Source organism: Camellia sinensis, chromosome 14 (genome assembly GCF_055761805.1).
Source record: "Camellia sinensis isolate YWXY chromosome 14, ASM5576180v1, whole genome shotgun sequence".
Taxonomy (NCBI): Eukaryota; Viridiplantae; Streptophyta; class Magnoliopsida; order Ericales; family Theaceae; genus Camellia; species Camellia sinensis.
In genome coordinates, this window is record NC_138974.1 from 60,757,909 (window position 1) to 60,778,702 (window position 20,794).

The window sequence follows — 20,794 nt, forward strand, 5'->3', positions numbered from 1 at the left end:
TACTAGTTGGTGAGTTTGTGTGCATGTGTCATGTGTGGAAATTATCTTGTTGCAAGGTTCCGTTATCTTTGTATATTATTTTTTGCTACTTAGGATTGGCTAATTCCTATAGTCAGCTTACTTAGAGTATTCTTTTTCTTTGTGCAATTATGTTCTTAGCTTTGAGGCTTATCCTGCATCTTTAATTTTGCTTTTTTGGCTGTAGTTATTCTGGCGAACTAAGCATCTCGGCTATTTAGTGGAGTCAGTTATGGTTTTGGAGTTCGGTTTGACTATACGAAGGTCAGAAATTATTTTCTTTGTTTTTTGCTTCATCGTCGTTGTAATCATTTAGTCCTTGACATAACATCAGAATGATGAAAAAAGATTCATGTAGCCAATCTCACTTGATTGGGACACAAGGCTTAGTTTGGTTTCTTTCATTTTAGCCATTCATTGTAAAGCTGTACATGTTGGTAATGTTAACAAAACCATGCCAACTGTTAAATGCTTGTACTAAAAAAAAAAAAAAAACAGAAGTTTATGAAAAATGTGTTTTATTTACTTTTTTAATCTTAATCGAGTGGCCATTGAAATTCTTAAGGTTAAGGTTGTATGAAATTGAAAAATTTCTTTGTCAGTTTGATCATTTGGATCCCGACTATATAATGTCGCCTAGTTCCTCAAGACCCATTAGCCTGCTTTCCTATGGGCCATGGTTCAGGTAAAGATGAGTCCATTGGCAAACAGGAAAACGAAATGATGTTTTCTTTTTGTCATTTCTAGTTTCTGGTACATGTTTTTTGGCCAATGGCAGATTCTCTCTCTCTCTCTCTCTCTCTCTCTCGCTCCTGTTTCTTCTCCAATCAGTCTTTTGTAAGCGTCATGAAAAGCATGCACATTGAAGTTCTGGTTGAAGATTCCTTGTTTGTAATTGTGTTACTTTTCTCCGTTAAAATTTACCTAAATTATGACTTGAAGCATGTTAGGAGTGTTGCACAGCCTTATTTTATTTTATTTTTATAGTTTGGATTATACAGGAGTTTGGATACCTATGTAACCACTATGTTAATTTTCTGAACCATGAAGAAATATCCATTATCCTCCTTAGTCCACTGGGTGGGTGGATGATTTTGTTAGCCATCACTTGGTTTAAGGCCTCGTTTGGGAACATGCTAATTTAGTAACTTTTTGGCTATTTGACTAAAATATGAGTTAAAAAAAACTAGTATGTTTGGGATGACCTTTTAGCTTTTTACGAAAAGATGTGCAAAAAGTAGAGAGAAAAGAGAATCTTTGATTTTTTGGTATGGGTTGTTGACTTTAACTTTTTGGCTTTTTGGCTAAAAATGAGGGTTCCCAAACGAGGAATCAAACATTAGCCAGGCGTCACTCAAGAATGCATCTTAGTTAAATGTAAAATGTCCATGGTAGATGGCAGTGACTCAATGTGAATTCATAATTTACATTTATTAATAAGTTAGTATGCTACTAGTTTTGTTTTGTTTTGTTTATCTTTTAGGAGGCATGGGCATGTTCTAAGAATCATGGATGCCAACGTGTAGACACGACAATTTAAAAAAAATCAGGACACGAGTCATGACATGGCAGGGATTTATAATTTATATATATATGTAACAATTTCTTCATTTTTTACATGACAAATACATGTATCAAAATAGTAATAAATCATTTTTCACTTCTATATATTGAAAAAGAAGTGTGAACAAAAAGTTTTATTATTATTTTTTTTGATGAGTATAATTTCATGGGAGTGCACAACCCGTATACCAAAAAAAAAACTATAACGACTTTCATCAAAACTATTCTTCATTTTTTACATAACAAATAAATGTATTGAAGCATTAATAAATCTTTTTTCACATTCTATATATTGAAAAAGAAGTGTGAATAATAAGTTTTATTATATATATATTTGGATAAGTATAATTTCATTTAATAGAGGCACCATAGGATTGCACAACCTGTATACAAGAAAACCTATAGCAAGCTTACATCAAAACTATTCAAAAGTTACTATAAAATCCAAAAATTGACTCAAGGATGGATTGGCCATCCCTTAGTACCAACTATATCAATGGTAAAAAATGTGACTTCTAATTTTCCAAATAAGCTCTTCTTTACCCACTGAAGTTCTATTATTCCACTTGCCTCACGCTAACCACATTGATGCCAAAGGAAACAATCTTCAAGGCTTCATCCTCCGCCTACCGACATAAACTTCTATCTGAGAAGATCACATCAACTCCCTCACCTCTCTAGGGAAAACCCAAAAACTCCAAACATAAAAAGGATCAAGTAAAAAAGAGTTTCCTAAAATAAATAATAGGACTTAATATTATTCATTGTGATAAATTGGTGAAACATCTTATTCACTAGAGAGGTGAGGGAGTTGATGTGATCTTCTCAGATAGAAGTTTATGTCGGTAGGCGGAGGATGAAGTCTTGAAAGATTGTTTCCTTTGGCATCAATGTGGTTAGCGTGGGCAAGTGGAATCATAGAACTTCAGTGGGTAAAGAAGAGCTTATTTGGAAAATTAGAAGTCACATTTTTTACCATTGATATAGTTGGTACTCAGGGATGGCCAATCCTTTGGAAATCCTAATTTTTAAAAGCCTTAAGGAGGAGATTTAATAGGTATAAATCGACATTGTTTGGATTGCAATTGTTGGCACTCTGTTTTTCTTCAAACTTGTGATGTTGTTTTGTGCATATAAGCGATGGATGCTTGTGTCTCCTAAGTCTTTGAAATATCTAATTCTAAAAAGAAAAAAAAAACATTAGGAGGACTTGTTTGGACCCATGTTTGACATGTGTCTAGGCATGTTCAACGAGTATCAGGCCTTGTTTGGGAAGTTGGCTATCTATTTTTTTGGCTATTTTAGCCTAGCTAAAATAGTTGTGTTTGGGAAGTTGGTTGGCTTTGGTTTGTAGTTGATTTGATGGTTGTGAGAGAAAAAGTGAAATAATTATGGGTTGGATGTGACATTTTGTCTTATTAGCTATTTTAGCTTATTTTGTCTTTTAGTAGGCTATTTTAGCCCAACCCTCTTCCCAAACACCCCCTTAGTGTCCATTACAGACACAATACCTTCTTAGAAGTGTCCGTGATTCTTATGGAAGGATGTGAAATCATAGGCTTAAATTAGTTTTTTGTAGTCCTTCACCATAGGAATTGGAGTTGCGCAAGGATTGTAATTTAATATATCTCTTGGACCTTTACCCTGTTCTTTTGGCCTCTTAATCCAACTCTAGTTGGCCATCTCTCTAATATTTGTAAATTTTAAACTACCAAATCCCCTTATTTTAAATCTATTTGGCCAAATGCAACAATAAGGAATTTTCAGTGGCTTGCTTGAGAATTTTTCTTGATTTTCTACACCACTGAATTCTCAATCTAATCATAGCTGACCCTACTTTCTTTAGTTTTCATTGCAAATTTAATTCTAAAACTGTAATGCTTTTCCTTATCCTTTGCCTTTTAACTGAACACCCAAAAACCAGTGGATTGATATGTCAAGAATTTCTAGTCCTACAACCTTTAACAAGTTTCTTACAAACTTTGTTCATCACAAACTTGATGTTGATTGAAAGCCTAAATATTGAGTTTTTTCAGTGGTGTACTACTTCCGTGCAGAGGCAGCCCACATGTTTTGAAAAAAATGAAGTAACAAGATATTTTTTAATTCTAACCAATCAGTTACTTTTTTTTTACTAGCAAATCTATTTAATTGATATATTCCCTTGTAGCTTTATTTTCTATTTATGGTATGGTAAATGCACATACTGGATAATTGCTGGCTCATAATTTATACCTTTGCTAATTTGGAAGTGTTATTTTTTATTTATTTATATGTTAGAAAGTTGTTTCTGGAGATAACATGTGTGTGTGTGATTATATTTGGCAGATATGTATCGCAATACAAGATTTTATTGGTGCACTTGTATTCTCATTGGGGCGCCCTTTCGTTAGCATATCAATGGTAACCTTGATTGATTTATTAACAAGTACATTTCTAGCTGATGAGATTTTTCTTTCTTTTTTTCTTGCTCCTCCCCCTTCTCTTCTCCTTTTATCTATTATTTTTATTTGCTTACTGCTTTTAGTGCCTAGAGTCCCAGACTGTCGTTGTTGGATTTACTAGCATTTTACGTTTTTGACTAGTCTTTATTCAGCACCTTCTTGTTTGGATATAATAACGACTGTTCTTCTCCTGTGTAGGTACAAGTCTTTGGATGTGAAGAATATCTTGCTGGAAACTGTTTCCCACCACATTTTACCCCAGATGTTGATATCTCCCCTTTGGGTAGATTTAGGTGATCTTTTGAGGGATTATGTGAGATTCATGGATGACCACTTCAGAGAATCTGCAGATCTTACATTTCTTGCATATCGCCATCGGAATTACTCAAAAGTATGTAAGATATTTGTTACTCTTCTTTTCCTATTGATTCCCACCCTGGATAAGTTCTTTCCCTACTGAATATAGCGTCAAGCTATAATTGTTTGCCTTCTACATTGTTTCATTCCTCCACTATAATGAACTTTTGTCTCTTGGGATTTGCTTCTTGTCCCAATTCCGTCCTCTCCCTCTATCTCACAAACATGTGTGCGCATAAACGTGCATATTCTTCGATAAACACACTATTTCCTGTATGTTATGCTTGCCTCAGAAAACAGATTAGATCTCATCTCTGTGTTAAGAGATACAATTCATTGAAGGATGCTGGTGTGATGTTTGTTCATGTGATGTTGTCTTAGAAGTTTCTTTGAAAATTATGACCTGTGGAGTCATCTGATTGCCACTTGTTTATAACTGCTGGAATTTTTTTTCTTCATGTTTTAGGTGCTTAAGAGACTATTAAAATGCAGATGCCAATAAAACAGAGATGCAAACCATGTACACGTGACATATTATACTAGGACCACAAAACTACTCCAAGTCCAAGGGGAATGAAACACGGTACTTAAAGATAAAAATTTAATGCAACAAGGAACTGAGCAAAAGATGTGAGATGTAGTACAGATTAGAAACTCGAAGTAATGGCAGCCTACAATTAGATTTTGTGGTGAGTTCAGAAAAAAATTATGCCCATGGACCAAAACTGCAACTCATTTATATCAAATCTAAAAATTGCCAAAACATCGTTGACTGCTAAGAACTTAATGTATTGTAAACAAATTAGTTCAATAGCATTCTATGAATTGAGTTTAAGACTGTAAACACTATCACAGAAAATTCTTTGGATTAAAAAGGGTTCATAATAATGGGATTTTGTGGCTTAAGTTTTCACTCTCAGCTTCCAACCTCCATTATTCTTGTTTAACCATTTGATGGATGTGGTATCTATGCTTCCAATGTTTTTTTTGGTATGAAGAGGAAGCTTCCTAGGTAGGCCACATTGGACCCACTCTTACAGAGTAAATCCGGATACCTGCAATCACTTGCAAACCACATGTATTGGTTAAGCCAGGGAGAAACTAGTGAGAGTCGAACCCATGATGTCTGAGTTTACAGTTCATTCCAAGGTCCAACCCCTTTGCCGCTAGGCTACCAATACTGGTTGATGCTTCAATTTATCAATTCAAAAAAAAAAAACTGGTATGAACAGGGAACACTGTCCCTCTATTGCTTAAAATTTCCTAGGTAACCCAGATTGGCTGTCAAAGGAATATAACTCCTTAGGCAAGGGTATTCCCTTTCCATAACTATTTTTAATAGAATATTTGTTCCTCACCATCCTAAATGTCCTTTTTCTTTGCATAAATTTCCATATGGAGAAAAGAAATAAATGGGGTGGTACAACAGTTTTGCATAAGCTGAGATGGAAATTAGTGGTGAGTATTTGCTAATTGGAATGGAAATTACTTAATTTTTATTGTTGGTATACTTCACATCAAGGTGATGTTAAGAAGGTATTGCTTCCGTTTTTGTCGTAAACCTTATTATGCTCTCAATAGTAAAATTTGTGTTTCAACTTACTACCACCACTCTCGAAAGAATCAGTGTAGGACTCAACCATGAGACCTTCATTATATTTATTTCAGGTAATTGAATTCGTTCAATTTAAAGAACGATTGCAACGCTCTAATCAATATTTAGTGGCAAAGATTGAAGCACCAATTCTACAACTAAAGCAGAATGCTGATAAGATTGAAGAGGAAGAGGTACTACCCTTCCTCCCCCCTTTTGCGTCTCCAACTTTAGCTTCTAATGCCCTTGTTATTTATGTTACTACGTGACACCTGTTTATGCTTAACATAAATTTATCATTTTTCCATGTTCTAGTGTGTCCTTGAAAGCTTGAAGTATGGTGTTGACTTTCTTGAGCTCTCTAGCGAAATCAGATCCAAATCTTTGACTTTCAATGAAGATTTCCAGTTACGACCTTGGTGGACACCAACGTATGACAAAAATTATCTTTTAGGTCGGTATAGTATTCACCTTGTTCCAATTGTAATTGTAATCGTAATTGTAATCGTAACTCTTTTGATATGACCAATGTTCCATCATTTAGTTGTAATGGAAGGACTACGTAAGGTTGTTAGGTTACAATTTTTTCTCTCTTCCAAAGGATTCTGCCAAATTTTGTGGATGAAGGTTTTGTGTGTCCTTTTTTCCCTTTAAATTAAAATCTCATTTCCTTTCTCATTTTTTATTTATTTATAATTATTATTATTATTTTTATTGTTTTGGCTAAATTAGTTGTTTATCCTTGATTGCAGGACCATTTGAAGGAGTATCCTACTGTCCTAGAGAAAACATGGTATGGAAATTTAGTCCCTAACTTTATAGCTCCAATTTGGTGTTATGATGAAGCATAATAGGCGTTCTCAAAATACTATTAACAGTTCAGTAGGGGAATATTATTTTTCTAAAGGCAGTGTTTTTCAACTAGTTGTTGGAATCAAGCTACTGTTTAGTAAAGGCTTCTTATTTATTCAACTATTGTTGAAAAGCATAAATTGATCGTTTTCATAGTCTTCATGGTGGGGTTGTCAAACAAGTCTATGAGCTGCTTGAGCTGAGTTCATTCAAGTCGCATACTTATAGACCTTGTGCTCTTTTGACTGAAGCAAGCTTGTTTGTCAACTCACTTTGGAAAACTGCTCATGTTATTCAGCAGATAGCTGGCTTTTAAAACTGTGCTCTAGATTCTTTTCCTAAAGACTTTTACATTTATTAGAAAGTATTAAGATGATGCATATGATACAAAAAATCGCCTACAAAGGAATAACAAAGATAAGAATCAAGGCTGTGTTTGGTTCTATTCTCCAAACATATTTCTACCCCTTGTTTTGAGTGTCTTGTTTGTTTAGAGTCTTCAAAAATTAATTCTACACCCACTTTTGAAAACTCTTTCCAAGGCGGGAAAATTTGGGCTAACTAGTCGTCCTCCCAGACGTTCGGCTGATTGATTGGAACAGTGCATTTTGTTTGTTTGTTTGTTTTTTTTACAATTGGCACCAATTATTTTTTATATTTTAAATAAAAAAATTTCGAAATTTTTAAATTTTTTTTGAGTTTTGAATAGAATTTTGAGTTGTGTGTTTGGTTATAAGTTGTAAGTTTTTGTATCAAATTTTATATGTCGCATCAAAAATTCCCCCACTCAATTCAAAATTCTTTTCAAAACTCATTCACTTAACAAATTTTTCACACTCAAATCATAATTCCAAATCTCACAAACTCAAAATACAACTCTATTATCAAATTATATTTAGAAAACTCTACCAAACGCTACCCAAATCTTCCACAAAATCTACCGAAATCAAAACATCTGGATCAACCAAACTTGAAACCCAATTATATAACACCGTGAACAACCGCTTCTCTAGCCAAGGGATCGAATGAGACACCCCTTGGAAGGCACACCTATTACACACCAACCAAATGAGCCACATTAAGCAGTGAGAGGCAATCATCCATGCCTTCCGGCGCCTCCTCCTAACCCTACTGTCAGCCCATTTTTGCAAAACTACCAACATTGGACTTGGCTGCGCCCATGCCAAACCCAAAGTTGTAACAATAATCATCCAAAGCCGAGAAGTAACTGGGCAATGAACAAGCAAATGGTTCAGCGACTCTGTATCACCACAGCACAAACCACACCAATTCACCAAAATATGCCCACGCCGAATTAAATTATCAATCGTCATAATACGCCCTAAAGTCGCCATCCAAACAAAGAAAGCTACCTTGGATGGCATGCCCATCACCCAAACACACTTCCAAGGGAACAACACCACATCATCATGAACAAGCGCACCATAAAACTAAGAACAGAAAAAATCCCCTTAGAGCCCGGGCAATCACAAACTAGAGAATCCTTTCCTACCTCCTCAACTTGCAGCCCATATAAGAAACCCAAAAACCCCATCAGCTGGTCCACCTCCCAATCCTAGACATCACGACACAACCGCACATTTCAAATAACCGCTTGACCCTACCCAATCCGAACCTCTCCCACCCTCACCTCGCAATCTTCTGCAATCCCAAAAATCAAGGGGAACAACCTCCCTAAAGGAGTATCTCTACAACACCTGTCAGGCCAGAAACAGACTCTATCCCCCACCCCTACCTTCAGTCGAATCCTTCGCCAAAACTCCTCCTAACCTAACCAAATCTCCTTCCATACACCACGACCATGAGACTAATATATAAAATTTTGAACCCTGCTGCTGAAATCCTTTGATATTGAGATTACTCAAAATTTCCTTTTTATTTGTTTATTATTATTATTATTTTGTCTATGACATGTTTTATGCTCAAATTCTGTTTGTGAAATAAGTGCTGCTTATGTATATAGTACTGATGCTTTGTATGTTGTTTTATATTTTCATTGCAGCTTTTAGTTTTGAAAGAAATTCATCACTATGTGCTAATTCCTTGTATTTTATGGCAGAAACACCAGATTGAACAAACTGAAGGAAATGTACCAAAAGCCATTGAGAGGAGATCCCTTCTTCCTCGGATGATTTATCTGTCTATCCAGTGTGCTTCATCATTACTCAAGGAAAATATTGAAACCAATGGTTCTGTGTTTGACGCTAAAATCTCCTTAGAGCTAAAGATGTTGCTGGAACGCTATGCAAAATTCTTGGGATTTCCTTTCCAGGATGCAATAGAAGTTCTTTTTGCGATTTCGTGTGGCAGGAAGTCTACAGAGGTATGGTTGCACTATCAGTTTGATTTTGTTTGTCTTGCTATTGATCTTCTTCCTCTCCTAAATTGTTAATCCCTTAGAAATGCTAAATTTTCAAGGGGATATGTAGTTAATCTATTTAAATTCAAATCAAAAGTCTCATGGCCATGTTTAAGGGAGGGGAGAGTTTTGGATTTTTTTTAAAAGGGGGATTTATGTGTAGGTCCTAATAAGTGGACTTATTGTCCAATAGGTCTTATGATAATTAACGGCGTTTTTCATAAAACACTATTAAAAAACGTCACTAGTTAATTTTCAGCGACAGTTTAAAAATTGTCACTCATTATAAATTTTAGCGACAATTTTAAAAAATCGCCACAAAAAATGTCCCTAATTTTCAATTTTCAGCAACTGTTTGAAAAATGTCACAGAAAAAGTTCATTGTAAGTTTTAGCAACAATTTATAAAATCTGTGACAAAAAGTCAATAATTGTCAATTTTTAGTGACATGCAAAAAATCGTCACAAAAAATTATTTTTAGCGATAATTTTATTAAGACTTATTTTCAATGGAGGGAGGGGAACTGTTTTGGAGATGCATATTGCACAAGAAAACTCCAATACCCTTCAAGTTATTTTCATGATAATTGTAAATAAGGGGAATAGAGGGAGGAGAATTGTTTTGGAGATGCATATTGCACCGGTCTTGTGCGAAGTACTGATTAGGAAGGTGAATTGCATGTATAAAAATTGTAGCCTGCCTTGATATTTTGATTGGGATCTTAAGTTTTTCAAGAGCCACTAAAGCACGTGTTACTCGTATGGCCATGGAAGTGAAATCTGTTGTATTTGCATAAGCGAAGAATATAAAGATTTATTCTAGTGCTTATATGTCGACCATTAGATGATTCTTTCCCCCTTTCTCAAATTCTTCTGACCATTCTCACCATGATGCTCTCTTTTCATTTGTTTATCAAATTCTTGGACGTTTTAATTTGGTGCCATGTTATCTGGAATGTGTATCGTTCCGGTACGGGGAATGGGACGTAGTGCGCAACATGCTCTAAAATCTGGTACGATAGGAGTAGACTTTTATATATTATACTTGTGAATTTAAGATACTTTTAGAATAATTTTCTTTTAACTATTAGGCATCTTATAAAATTTAGTTTTTCTTCTTGTAGCAAAACATTTCTATGAGTACTATGATCTATTTTATTGTTTTGTCTTGTCAAAACTTAATTTACCTTAGATTTTAATTCATTATATTTGCTTTTTTTCCTCCCAAGGAAACATTTAAAGAAATTTATTGGAAAAAAATTTTGGGATCATTTCAGATCTATAAATTTACCGTTTTAAGTGTGCCATGTTTTGGAACGTGCAGTATTGGTATGTAATTCACTAGGGTATTAGCATTTTCTAGTAACATAGATCTGGCAAATCTTGTGAATTGTATTGTCAAGTAAATAAATAGGATGTGCAAAAGCATAAATTCATGCATGCTAACTAAGCACGAACACCTCTCTGAAGGTCACATACAGGTGTTCAACATGTGTCGGACACATTGCGGACACGTGTCAGAAACGCTGGAAAGAGTCAGATACGTTGCAAGCACGTTGGGACACGCTAGCGACACACTGAAGACTAAGGGGTGGTTTGGGATGATCTAAATAAGTGCACTTTTTAACTTTTTATGAAATATGGATTGGGTATAGGTTGGGTTTGAAGTGATGTGGTAGAGAGGTTATGTGACTTAAATAAGGTGATGTGATTTAAATAGGATAGTGACATTTTAGCTTTTTGACTATTTTAAGTTATGATAAACAAGACCTAAATTTAAAAAAAATTAAAAATTTATTTCTCTTTAGACTACATTTCAGTGATGGCAACAAGGTCTCGATTGAGTACACATTGAATTTGACTTCTCAGATCTGGTTAGTCTCTCTTTTTATCACAATTGATTGATCTATCAACTTAAAAAAAAAAAAAAAAAAATTACTTCAAAAATCTTTGCATTAAAAAACCTGGCAAAGTTCATCTAGTCAATCAGGTCTGAAGTCAAAGCCTGCCCAAATCAAAAAATATTTTAAATAGAAACCAATTTTCATAAACCATACTCATCAAATCGTAGTACCCATTATTTCATAGCTTTTGGTAGCATGCTAAAAAGCACGGACATGTGACACAACACGGAAATCACACGAACATGCGGACACAAATTTTTTAAAAATGCAAGACACAAAATGTGGGGACACGTGTAAAACATATAATTTTGTATATTTATTATATGCCATACTTTTAAATGTTTAATATGTATTTTGTCATATTTAATTTTATCAAATTTATTTCTTTTTAGTGCAAGGTCTTGAGATCATAAAGTTTTTAAGTTTTTTGTTATTTTTATTTATTTATTTATTTTTGTTTTGTGGGGTGGGGGGGGGGGGGGGGGGTAGACCAGCCCTGTCAATTTTCCCTATATATTTCTCTATAGTGCGAGGCCTTGATTCCATCATCCAACTTGGTGGTCCTTTAGTCATTTTCTTTCTTCGAGGATTAGTCTGCTCCATTTCTTTCTGCGCCCACACAAAAAAGAGAGAGATTGAGAGAGATCACGATGAAAGAAAACTTTCAAAAGTAAGGATTGCGAAGTAATTTTTTTTTTAAAAATTGACAGATCGATCAATTGTGATAAAAAAGACTAACCAGATTTGAGAAGTCAAATTCACTCTGTGCTTAATCGACACCTCGTTGCCTTCACTGGAAAGTAGAAGAAAAACCCTAAAACTCTCAATTCTAGAGTTCACCAAGAAATGAGAAGATTAATTAGAAGCTTATAGTTGACATATAAACAAGAGAGAGAGAGAGAGAGAGAGAGAGAGAGAGGTGGGGGTGGGGGGGTGGGGAGGCCACCAGGTTGGTTGGTGGAATCAAGGCCTCACACTAAACAGAAATATATAGGGAAAATTGACCCCCCTCCCTCCCAAAAAAAAAAAGGAACAAAAAACTTAAGACTTAATGATCTCAAGACCCGTACTAAAGAGAAATGAATTTTATAAAATTAAATATTTGACATAAAATACATATTAAATATTTAAAAGTATGACATATAATAAATATATAAAATTATGTGTTGCATGTGTCCCCACGTTGTGTTTTGCATTTTTTAAAAATTTGCATGTCTTCGTGTTCGTGCCATTTCTGTGTTGTGTCACGTGTTTTTTAGCATGCTAGCAAAAGCTATGAAATAATGGGTACCTATGGTTTATGAAAATTGGCTTTGTGTTTAAAATGTTTTTTTGATTTGGGCAGGCTTTGACTTTAGACTTGATTGACTGGATGAACTTTGCTGTGTTTTTTAATGCAAGGATTTTTGAAGTAATTTTTATTTAAATTTTTTTCTTTATAGATCGATCAATTGTGATAAAAAGAGACTAACTAGATTTGAGAAGTCAAATTCATTGTGTGCTCAATCGAGAGCTTGTTGCCATCACTGAAATGTAGAAGAAAAACCCTAAAACTCTCAATTCTAGAGTTCACCAAGAAATGAGAAGATTAATTGTAAGCTTATAGGTGACATATGAAAGGGAGGGAGGGAGGGAGGGAGGGAGGGAGGGGGGGAGGGTGAACTTTATGACTGAGGGGCCACTAGGTTGGGTGGTGGAATCAAGGCCTTGCACTAAAGAGAAATATATAGGGAAAATTGACAAGGTTGGTCTATAGCCCACCCTAAAAAAAAGAACAAAAAACTTAGACTTTATGACCTCAAGACCTCGCATTGAAGAGAAATAAATTTTATGGAATTAAATATTTGACATAAAATACGTATTAAATATTTAAAAGTGTGACATATAATAAATATATAAATTTATATGTTTTGCACGTGTCCTCACGTTTTGTGCCTTGCATTTTTTAAAAATTTGTGTCAGCATGTTTGTATCATTTCCGTGTTGTGTCATGTATCCGTGTCTGTGTCCGTGCTTTTTCACATGCTAGCAAAAACTATGAAATAATGGGTACCTATGATGAGTATGGTTTATGAAAATTGGCTTTATGTTTAAAATGTTTTTTTGATTTGGGCAGGCTTTGACTTTAGACCAAATTGACTGGATGAACTTTGTTGTGTTTTTGAATGCCAGGATTTTTGAAGTAAAATTTTTTTTTTTAAAAAAAATTGACAGATCGATCAATTGTGTTAAAAAGAGAGACTAACCAGATCTGAGAAATCAAATTCACTGTGTGCTCAATCGAGACCTTGTTGCCGTCACTGAAATGTAGAAGAAAGACCCTAAAACTCTCAATTCTAGAGTTCACCAAGAAATGAGAAAATTAATCAGAAGCTTATAGGTGACATATAAACGCGAGAGAGGGAGGGAGAATTTTATGACTTAGGGGCCACCAGGTTGGATGGTGGAATCAAGGCCTCACACTAAACAGAAATATATAGGGAAAATTGACGAGGTTGGTCTATAAACCACCCTAAAAAAAAGAACAAAAAAGCTTAAACTTTATGATCTCAAGACCTCGCACTGAAAAGAAACAAATTTCTTAAAATTAAATATTTAACATAAAACACATTAAATATTTAAAGTATGACATATAAATATATTAAATTATCCGTTTTGCATGTGTCCTCACATTTTGTCTCTTGCATTTTTTAAAAATTTGCGTGTTCGTGTCATTTTCGTGTTGTCATGTGTTCGTGTCCATGCATTTTAGAATGCTAGCAAAAGCTATGAAATAATGGGTACCTATGATGAGTATGGTTTATGAAAATTGGCTTTCTATTTAATTTTTTTTTTGATTTGGGCACGCTTTGACTTCAAAATTGATTGGATGAACTTTGCCGTGTTTTTTAAAGCAAGGATTTTCGAAGTAAATGTTTTTGTTTAAAAAAATTGACAGATGAATCAATTGTGACCAGATCTGAGAAGTCAAATTCACCGTGTGCTTAATTGAGACCTTGTTGCCATCACTGAAATGTAGCAAAAAAATCCTAAAACTCTCAATTCTAGAGTTCACGAAGAAATGAGAAGATTAATCAGAAGCTTATAGGTGACATATAAACAAGAGGGAGGGAGGGAGAACTTTATGACTGAGGGGCCACCAAGTTGGATGGTGGAATCAAGGCTTTGCACTAAAGAGAAATATTTAGGGAAAATTGAAAAGGTTGGTCTATAGGCCCCCCCCCCCCCCCCCCCCTCCCCCTCACAAAAAAAAAACTTAAACTATAGGATCTCAAGACATCGCACTAAAGAGAAATAAAATTTATAAGATTAAATATTTGACATAAAATATATATTGAATATTTTAGAGTATGACATAATAAATATATAAAATTATATGTTTTGCACGTGTACTCACGTTTTGTGTCTTGCATTTTTTTAAAATTTGTGTTTGTGTCATTTCCGTGTTGTGTCTGTGTCAGTGCATTTTGGAATGCTAGCAAAAGCTATGAAATAATGGGTACTTATGATGAGTATGGTTTATGAAAATTGGCTTTTTGTTTAAAAAGCTTTTGATTTGGGCAGACTTTGACTTCAGACCTAATTGACTAGATGAACTTTGCCTTGTTTTTTAATGCAAGGATTTTTGAAATAATGTTTTTTAAAAAAAAAAAAATTGACAGATCGATCAATTGTGATAAAAAGATAGACTAACCAGATTTGAGAAGTCAAATTCATTGTGTGCTCAATCGAGACCTTGTTGCCATCACTGAAATGTAGCAGAAAAATCCTAAAACTCTCAATTATAGAGTTCACGAAGAAATGAGAAGATTAATCAGAAGCTTATAGGTGACATATAAACGAGAGGGAGTGCGGGAGATCTTTATGATTGAGGGGCCACTAGGTTGGATGGTGGAATCAAGGCCTCGCACTAAAGAGAAATATTTAGGAAAAATTGACAAGGTTGGTCTATTCCCCTCCCCTCCCCTCCCCTCCCCTCCCCCCCCAAAAAAAATTAAGACCTCGCACTAAAGAGAAATGAATTTTATAAGATTAAATATTTGACATAAAATACATATTAAATATTTTAAAGTATGACATATAATAAATATATAAAATTATATGTTTTGCACGTGTACTCACGTTTTGTGTTTTGCATTTTTTAAAAATTTGTGTTCGTGTCATTTCCATGTGTCCGTGCTTTTTAGCATGCTAGCAAAAGCTAAATAATGGGTACCTATGATGAGTATGGTTTATGAAAATTGGCCTTTTGTTTAAAAAGTTTTTTGATTTAGACATGCTTTGACTTCAGAACTAATTGACTGGATGGAGTTTGCCGTGTTTTTTTATGTAATGATTTTCGAAGTAATTTTTTTTTGTTAAAAAAAACTGACAAATCGATCAATTGTGATAAAAAGAAAGACTAACCGGATCTGAAAAGTCAAATTCACTGTGTGCTCAATCGAGACCTTGTTGCCGTCATTGATATGTAGAAGAAAAATCCTAAAACTCTCAATTCTGGAGTTTACCAAGAAATGTGAAGATTAATCAAAGGCTTATAGGTGACATAAACGAGAGAGAAGGAGAGAGAACTTTATGACTGAGGGGCCACCAAGTTGGATGGTGGAATCAAGGCCTCGCACTAAAGTGAAATGTATAGTGAAGATTCTATACCCCCCCACCCCCTCCCCCCCAAAAAAAAGAAAAGAAAATAAAAAATTTAAAACTTTATGATCTCAAGACCTCGCACCGAAGAGAAATTAGTTTTATAAAATTAAATATTGGACCTAAATACATATTTAATATTTAAAAATATGATATCTAATAAATATATAAAATTATATGTTTTGCACGTGTCTTCACGTTTTGTGTCTTACATCTTTTAAAAATTTGCATGTCCGCGTGTTCGTGTCATTTCTGTATTGAGTCATGTGTCCATATCCGTGTCTGTGTCTATGTTTTTTTGTATGCTACCAAAAGCTATGAAAATAATGGGTACCTATGATGAGCATGTTTTATAAAAATTGGCTTTCTGTTTAATAAGGTTTTTGATTTGAGCAGGCTTTGACTTCAGACCTAATTGACTAGATGAACTTTGCCGTGTTTTTTAATGCAAGGATTTTTGAAGTAATTATTTTTTTTTAAAAAAAATTTGATAGATCGATCAATTGTGATAAAAAGAGGGACTAAGGCCTCGTTTGGGAATAGGCTAATTTAGTAACTTTTTGGCTATTTGGCTAAAATATGGACTAAAAAAAATTAGTATGTTTGGGATAACTTTTTGGCTTTTTACGAAAAGATGTGCAACAAGTAGAGAGAAAAGAGAATCTTTGACTTTTTGGTGTGGTTTGTTGACTTTTTAACTTTTTTAGTTACTTTTTGGCTAAACCGGCCTGTTGCCAAACGGGACTAGATCTGAGAAGTCAAATTCACTGTGTGCTCAATCAAGATGTTGCCGTCACTGAAACGTAGAAGAAAAATCCTAGAACTCTCAATTCTAGAGTTCACCATGAAATGAGAAGATTAATCAGAAGCTTATAGGTGACGTATAAACGAGAGAGAGGGAGGGAGAACTTTATGACTGAGGGGCCACTAGGTTGGATGGTGGAATCAAGGCCTCGCACTAAAGTGAAATATAGTGAAAATTGACAAGGTTGGTCTATAGTCCCCCTTCCCCCCCAACCCCCACCCCCCCAAAAAAAAAGAAAAGAAAAAGCAAAATATTTAAAACTTTATGATCTCAAGACCTCGCACTGATGAGAAATAAATTTTATAAAATTAAATATTTTACTTAAAATACACATTAAATATTTAAAAATATGACATATAATAAATATATAAAATTATATATTTTACACGCGTCCTAGCGTTTTTTGCACGTGTCCTCACGTTTTGTGTCTTACATTTTTTAAACATTTGTGTGTCTGCGTGTTCGTGTCATTTCTATGTTGTGTCACGTGTACATGTCTGTCATTGACTGTGTCTGTGTTTTATAGGATGCTACCAAAAGCTATGAAATAATGGTACCTATGACAAGCATGGTTTATGAAATTTGGCTTTTTGTTTAAAAAGTTTTTTGATTTGGGCAGGCTTTGACTTCAGACCTAATTGTTGATTGGATGAACTTTGCTGTGTTTCTCAATGCAAGGATTTTTGAAGTAATTATTTTTTTAAAAAAAATTTGATTGATTGATCGATTGAGAAGTCAAATTCACTAGGTGCTCAATCGAGACCTTGTTGCCATCACTGAAATGTAGAAGAAAAACTCTAATGCTGTGTTTGGTTGGGGAATTTGAGGAGGGATTTGGAAAGGGAAATAGAAAAGGTAGGTGAAATGTGAATAAATCATACATATATTTCACTTAGTTTCACACACTTTTTCCCTTTCCCTTTCCAAATCCCTCCTCAAATCCCCTAACCAAACACAGCGTAAAACTCTCAATTCTAGAGTTCACCAAGAAATGAGGTTAATCAAAAGCTTATAGGTGACATATAAACTAGGGGTGCAACTCGGGTGGGTTCGGTTGGGTTGGAGGTTTGCCCAAGCCTAGCCCGAATTGTGTTTGGCAGTGCCCAAGCCCGACCATCAACCCGAGCATGGCTGCCCAAGTCCAAACCAAGCTTCATAATTCGAACTCGGGTTAGCCTGAATTGCCCGAATTTCACAAGGCAACAAACAACTAAATTTTTCTATACAACAAACAGTGCTTCATTATATACATAAGTCCATTAGTCCATACAACAAATTTAAACATCATCCCAACCACAAGAGTCTCAGAGAGAGGGAAGAAAGAATAGATAAGGTAGGGTTTTGTTTTTAGTTTTAATCTAATGGTCCAAATAAAAAATGCTAATCCAAGGGCCAAAGGCCAAAGGCCAGCCAAAAAATAAAATAAAATTAAGGGCCAGCTATTTAATTTATTTTATACATATATTATATAATTTATGTGATATATTAAATGCAATTTGGGTTCAGGTTACTCGGGTTAGCCACTGACTCTGCCCAGGCTCGGCCCGATCCGAATTACAATTCGGGTATCAAAAACCTGCCCAGGCCCGTCCAGATTACAAGATATTGTTGCCCAAGCCCTAAAAAAACTCAGGCTGGGCACGAGTTGCTCGGGTTGAGCCCGCCCGAGTTGCATCCCTAATACAAACGAGGGAGGGAGGGAGGGAGGGAGAACTTTATGACTGAGGGGCCACCAGGTTGGATGGTGGAACCAAGGTCTCACACTAAAGAGAAATATATAGGGAAAATTGATAAGGATGGTTTATAGCAACCCCCCAAAAGAACAAAGAACTTAAACTTTATGATCTCAAGATCTCGGCTTGAAGTGAAATAAATTTTATAAAATTAAATATTTGACATCAAATACATATTAATTATTTAAAAGTATGACATATAATAAATATATAAAATTATATATTTTGTGCTTGCCCTCACGTTTTGTCTTGCATTTTTTAAAAATTTGTGTGTTTGCGTGTTCGTGTTGTGTCACGTGTCCGTGCTTTTTAGCATGCTACCAAAAGCTATGAAATTATGGGTACCTATGATGAGTATGGTTTATGAAAATCAGCTTTATGTTTAAAAGGTTCTTTGATTTGTGCAGGCTTTGACTTCAAACCTGATTGACTGGATGAACTTTGCCGTGTTTTTTAATGCATGGAACGTGAATTCAAATGAGTTTGTGCCGGATAAGGATGCATGTAAGCCTGGTACTTGGCACATTGTGAATTCTTTGCTAGATAAGTACATCCTGGAGAAACTCAGATCCATGGGACCCTTAATTTCTTCGCCCGGCTGTGAACTACCTTTGTTAGTGCAATTGGTTACCGAGCCCTTGGCTTGGCATGGTCTCATACTACAGTCTTGTGTCCGGTCATCTCTTCCATCCGGAAAGAAGAAGAAGAAAGGTGGGCCTGCAGAGCAGACAAACTCTCAACTTTCTCAAGGAATCAGGGATTCAATCGTGTCTCTATGTGGAGTGATAGAGGAGGTTGCAAAGTGGTTAAGAGAACAAATCAAGAAGCCAGTGGACATGAATGTGGAAATCATACTTTCTTCCCTCCAGGTAAAAGAACATGATAATGACGGGCCTGGGAAGGTTTTTCACGTTCTAGAAACATCTATGCCATCCATGAATGATGTTGAACTTGGTGATCGGATTTCTCAAGCATTGAAGTTTTGGAGCCCCACTGATGTTGCAAGAAAGATAGTAACCGGGCAGTGTACTGTAATGTCTGAGTTTCTCCGGATATGTGAATGGAAGATTAAATCATTGCAGGCATTGAAACTGCAAATGTGGCAAGTCTGAAAGAAACTATAGGTGAGGTGAACACACAATTTTATGCCTTGATTTGACCTCATATGCTTTGCTCTGCATGTCGGGGTGGAGCAGGGTTGAAAACTGAAACACAACATTTGAATGTGCTTGTGCTTGTTAATTTTTTTTCCTCTTAGGATGATCTCATGTGAGGAGGGAGCACTGATTGGATTCTGGTTGAGTGCCACGCCTTTTCTGAGGGTTTTTTATTTTTTATTTTCAGAATAGATTCTCTGTTCAACAGTGTAGACTAAATAAACAGTTAAGGTTCTTCCTTGAACATGTTTGACATTTCAACAGGCTTGTAACATTAATTGTTTCAAGAATTTTGTGGCAATTGTATCATTCATTTTCTTGGTTTGCAATGTTTTGTCAGTGGCCTTTCAGTCATTCTCTCTCTTTGAAGATTAGTCCACTCCATTTCTTTCTGTGCGCGCACAAAAAAAGAAAAAAAAAAGAAAAAGAAAAAGATTGAGAGATATCACAATGAGAGAGAACTTTCAAAAGCAAGGATTTTTATGTAAATTTTTTTTTAAAAAAATTATTCACAGATCGATCAATTGTAAGAAAAAGAGAGACTAATCCGATTTGACAAGTTAAATTCACTTTGTGCTTGATTGAGACCTTGTTATCGTCATTGAAATGTAAAAGAAAAATGTTAAAACTCTCAATTCTAGAGTTCATAAAGAAATGAGAAGATTAATCAGAAGTTTATAAGTGGTGACATATATACAGGGGAGAGAGAGAGAGATCACGAAGAGAGAACTTTCAAAAGCAAGGATTTTTGAAGTAAAAGAACTCCTAAAATTTGACAGATAGATCAATTTTGATAAAAAGTGAGACTAACCATATTTAAAAATATGTGTTCAATTGAGACCTTGTTGCCGTCACTAAAACTGACAATTCTAGCGTTTACCAAGAAATAAGAAGATTAATTTGAAGCATCATCATTATTTCTAGTGTGTGATGGTGACCACCAGGGAAAATGTGAGTTTTAGAAACAATTTCTAAATTATGCACTTTTATCCTTCAAAGGAAAAAAGGGGAAAAACTTATTTAAATTGTAAAAAATTTACTTGTCAATGACAAGTTTCAAATGGTAAAAAGGTTACCCAACTTTATTATTGGGTCACACCAGGGTGTGCCCTCCATAATATAGTATATAGTATAAGGTAAATTATTTTTTTCCCGTCTAATTTTCATTTAAATTTAAGGCATATTACAGTTTACCCCCTTTCAATTATCACGTCTTTTATTTTATCCCTTCAAATTATAAATTGATACAATATATTCCTTATCTTTTAAAAGTTTTTAAACTAACCCTTTTTTCTCTATTCTGTTAACAAAACAAATAAAAAAATATGCATATAATGTGCACAT

At 34.8% G+C, this 20,794-nt stretch overlaps 1 protein-coding gene across 4 annotated transcripts in view; it reads left to right on the top strand.

Moving 5' to 3' along the window:
• Positions 1 to 19,779, top strand: part of LOC114261780 (N-terminal acetyltransferase B complex auxiliary subunit NAA25-like) — a 29,836-nt gene extending 10,057 nt beyond the window's left edge. For all 4 annotated transcript variants that reach the window (XM_028202087.2, XM_082905654.1, XM_082905655.1 and 1 more), the window contains 8 exons: positions 206 to 282; positions 3,910 to 3,984; positions 4,224 to 4,416; positions 6,051 to 6,170; positions 6,292 to 6,430; positions 6,729 to 6,769; positions 8,909 to 9,172; positions 18,701 to 19,779. In XM_028202087.2, coding sequence (XP_028057888.2) covers positions 206 to 282; positions 3,910 to 3,984; positions 4,224 to 4,416; positions 6,051 to 6,170; positions 6,292 to 6,430; positions 6,729 to 6,769; positions 8,909 to 9,172; positions 18,701 to 19,405 — 1,614 coding nt within the window. In that variant the 3' untranslated portion in view covers positions 19,406 to 19,779. The remainder of the gene's footprint in view (positions 1 to 205; positions 283 to 3,909; positions 3,985 to 4,223; positions 4,417 to 6,050; positions 6,171 to 6,291; positions 6,431 to 6,728; positions 6,770 to 8,908; positions 9,173 to 18,700) is intronic.
• The last annotated feature ends 1,015 nt before the right edge of the window (positions 19,780 to 20,794 follow it).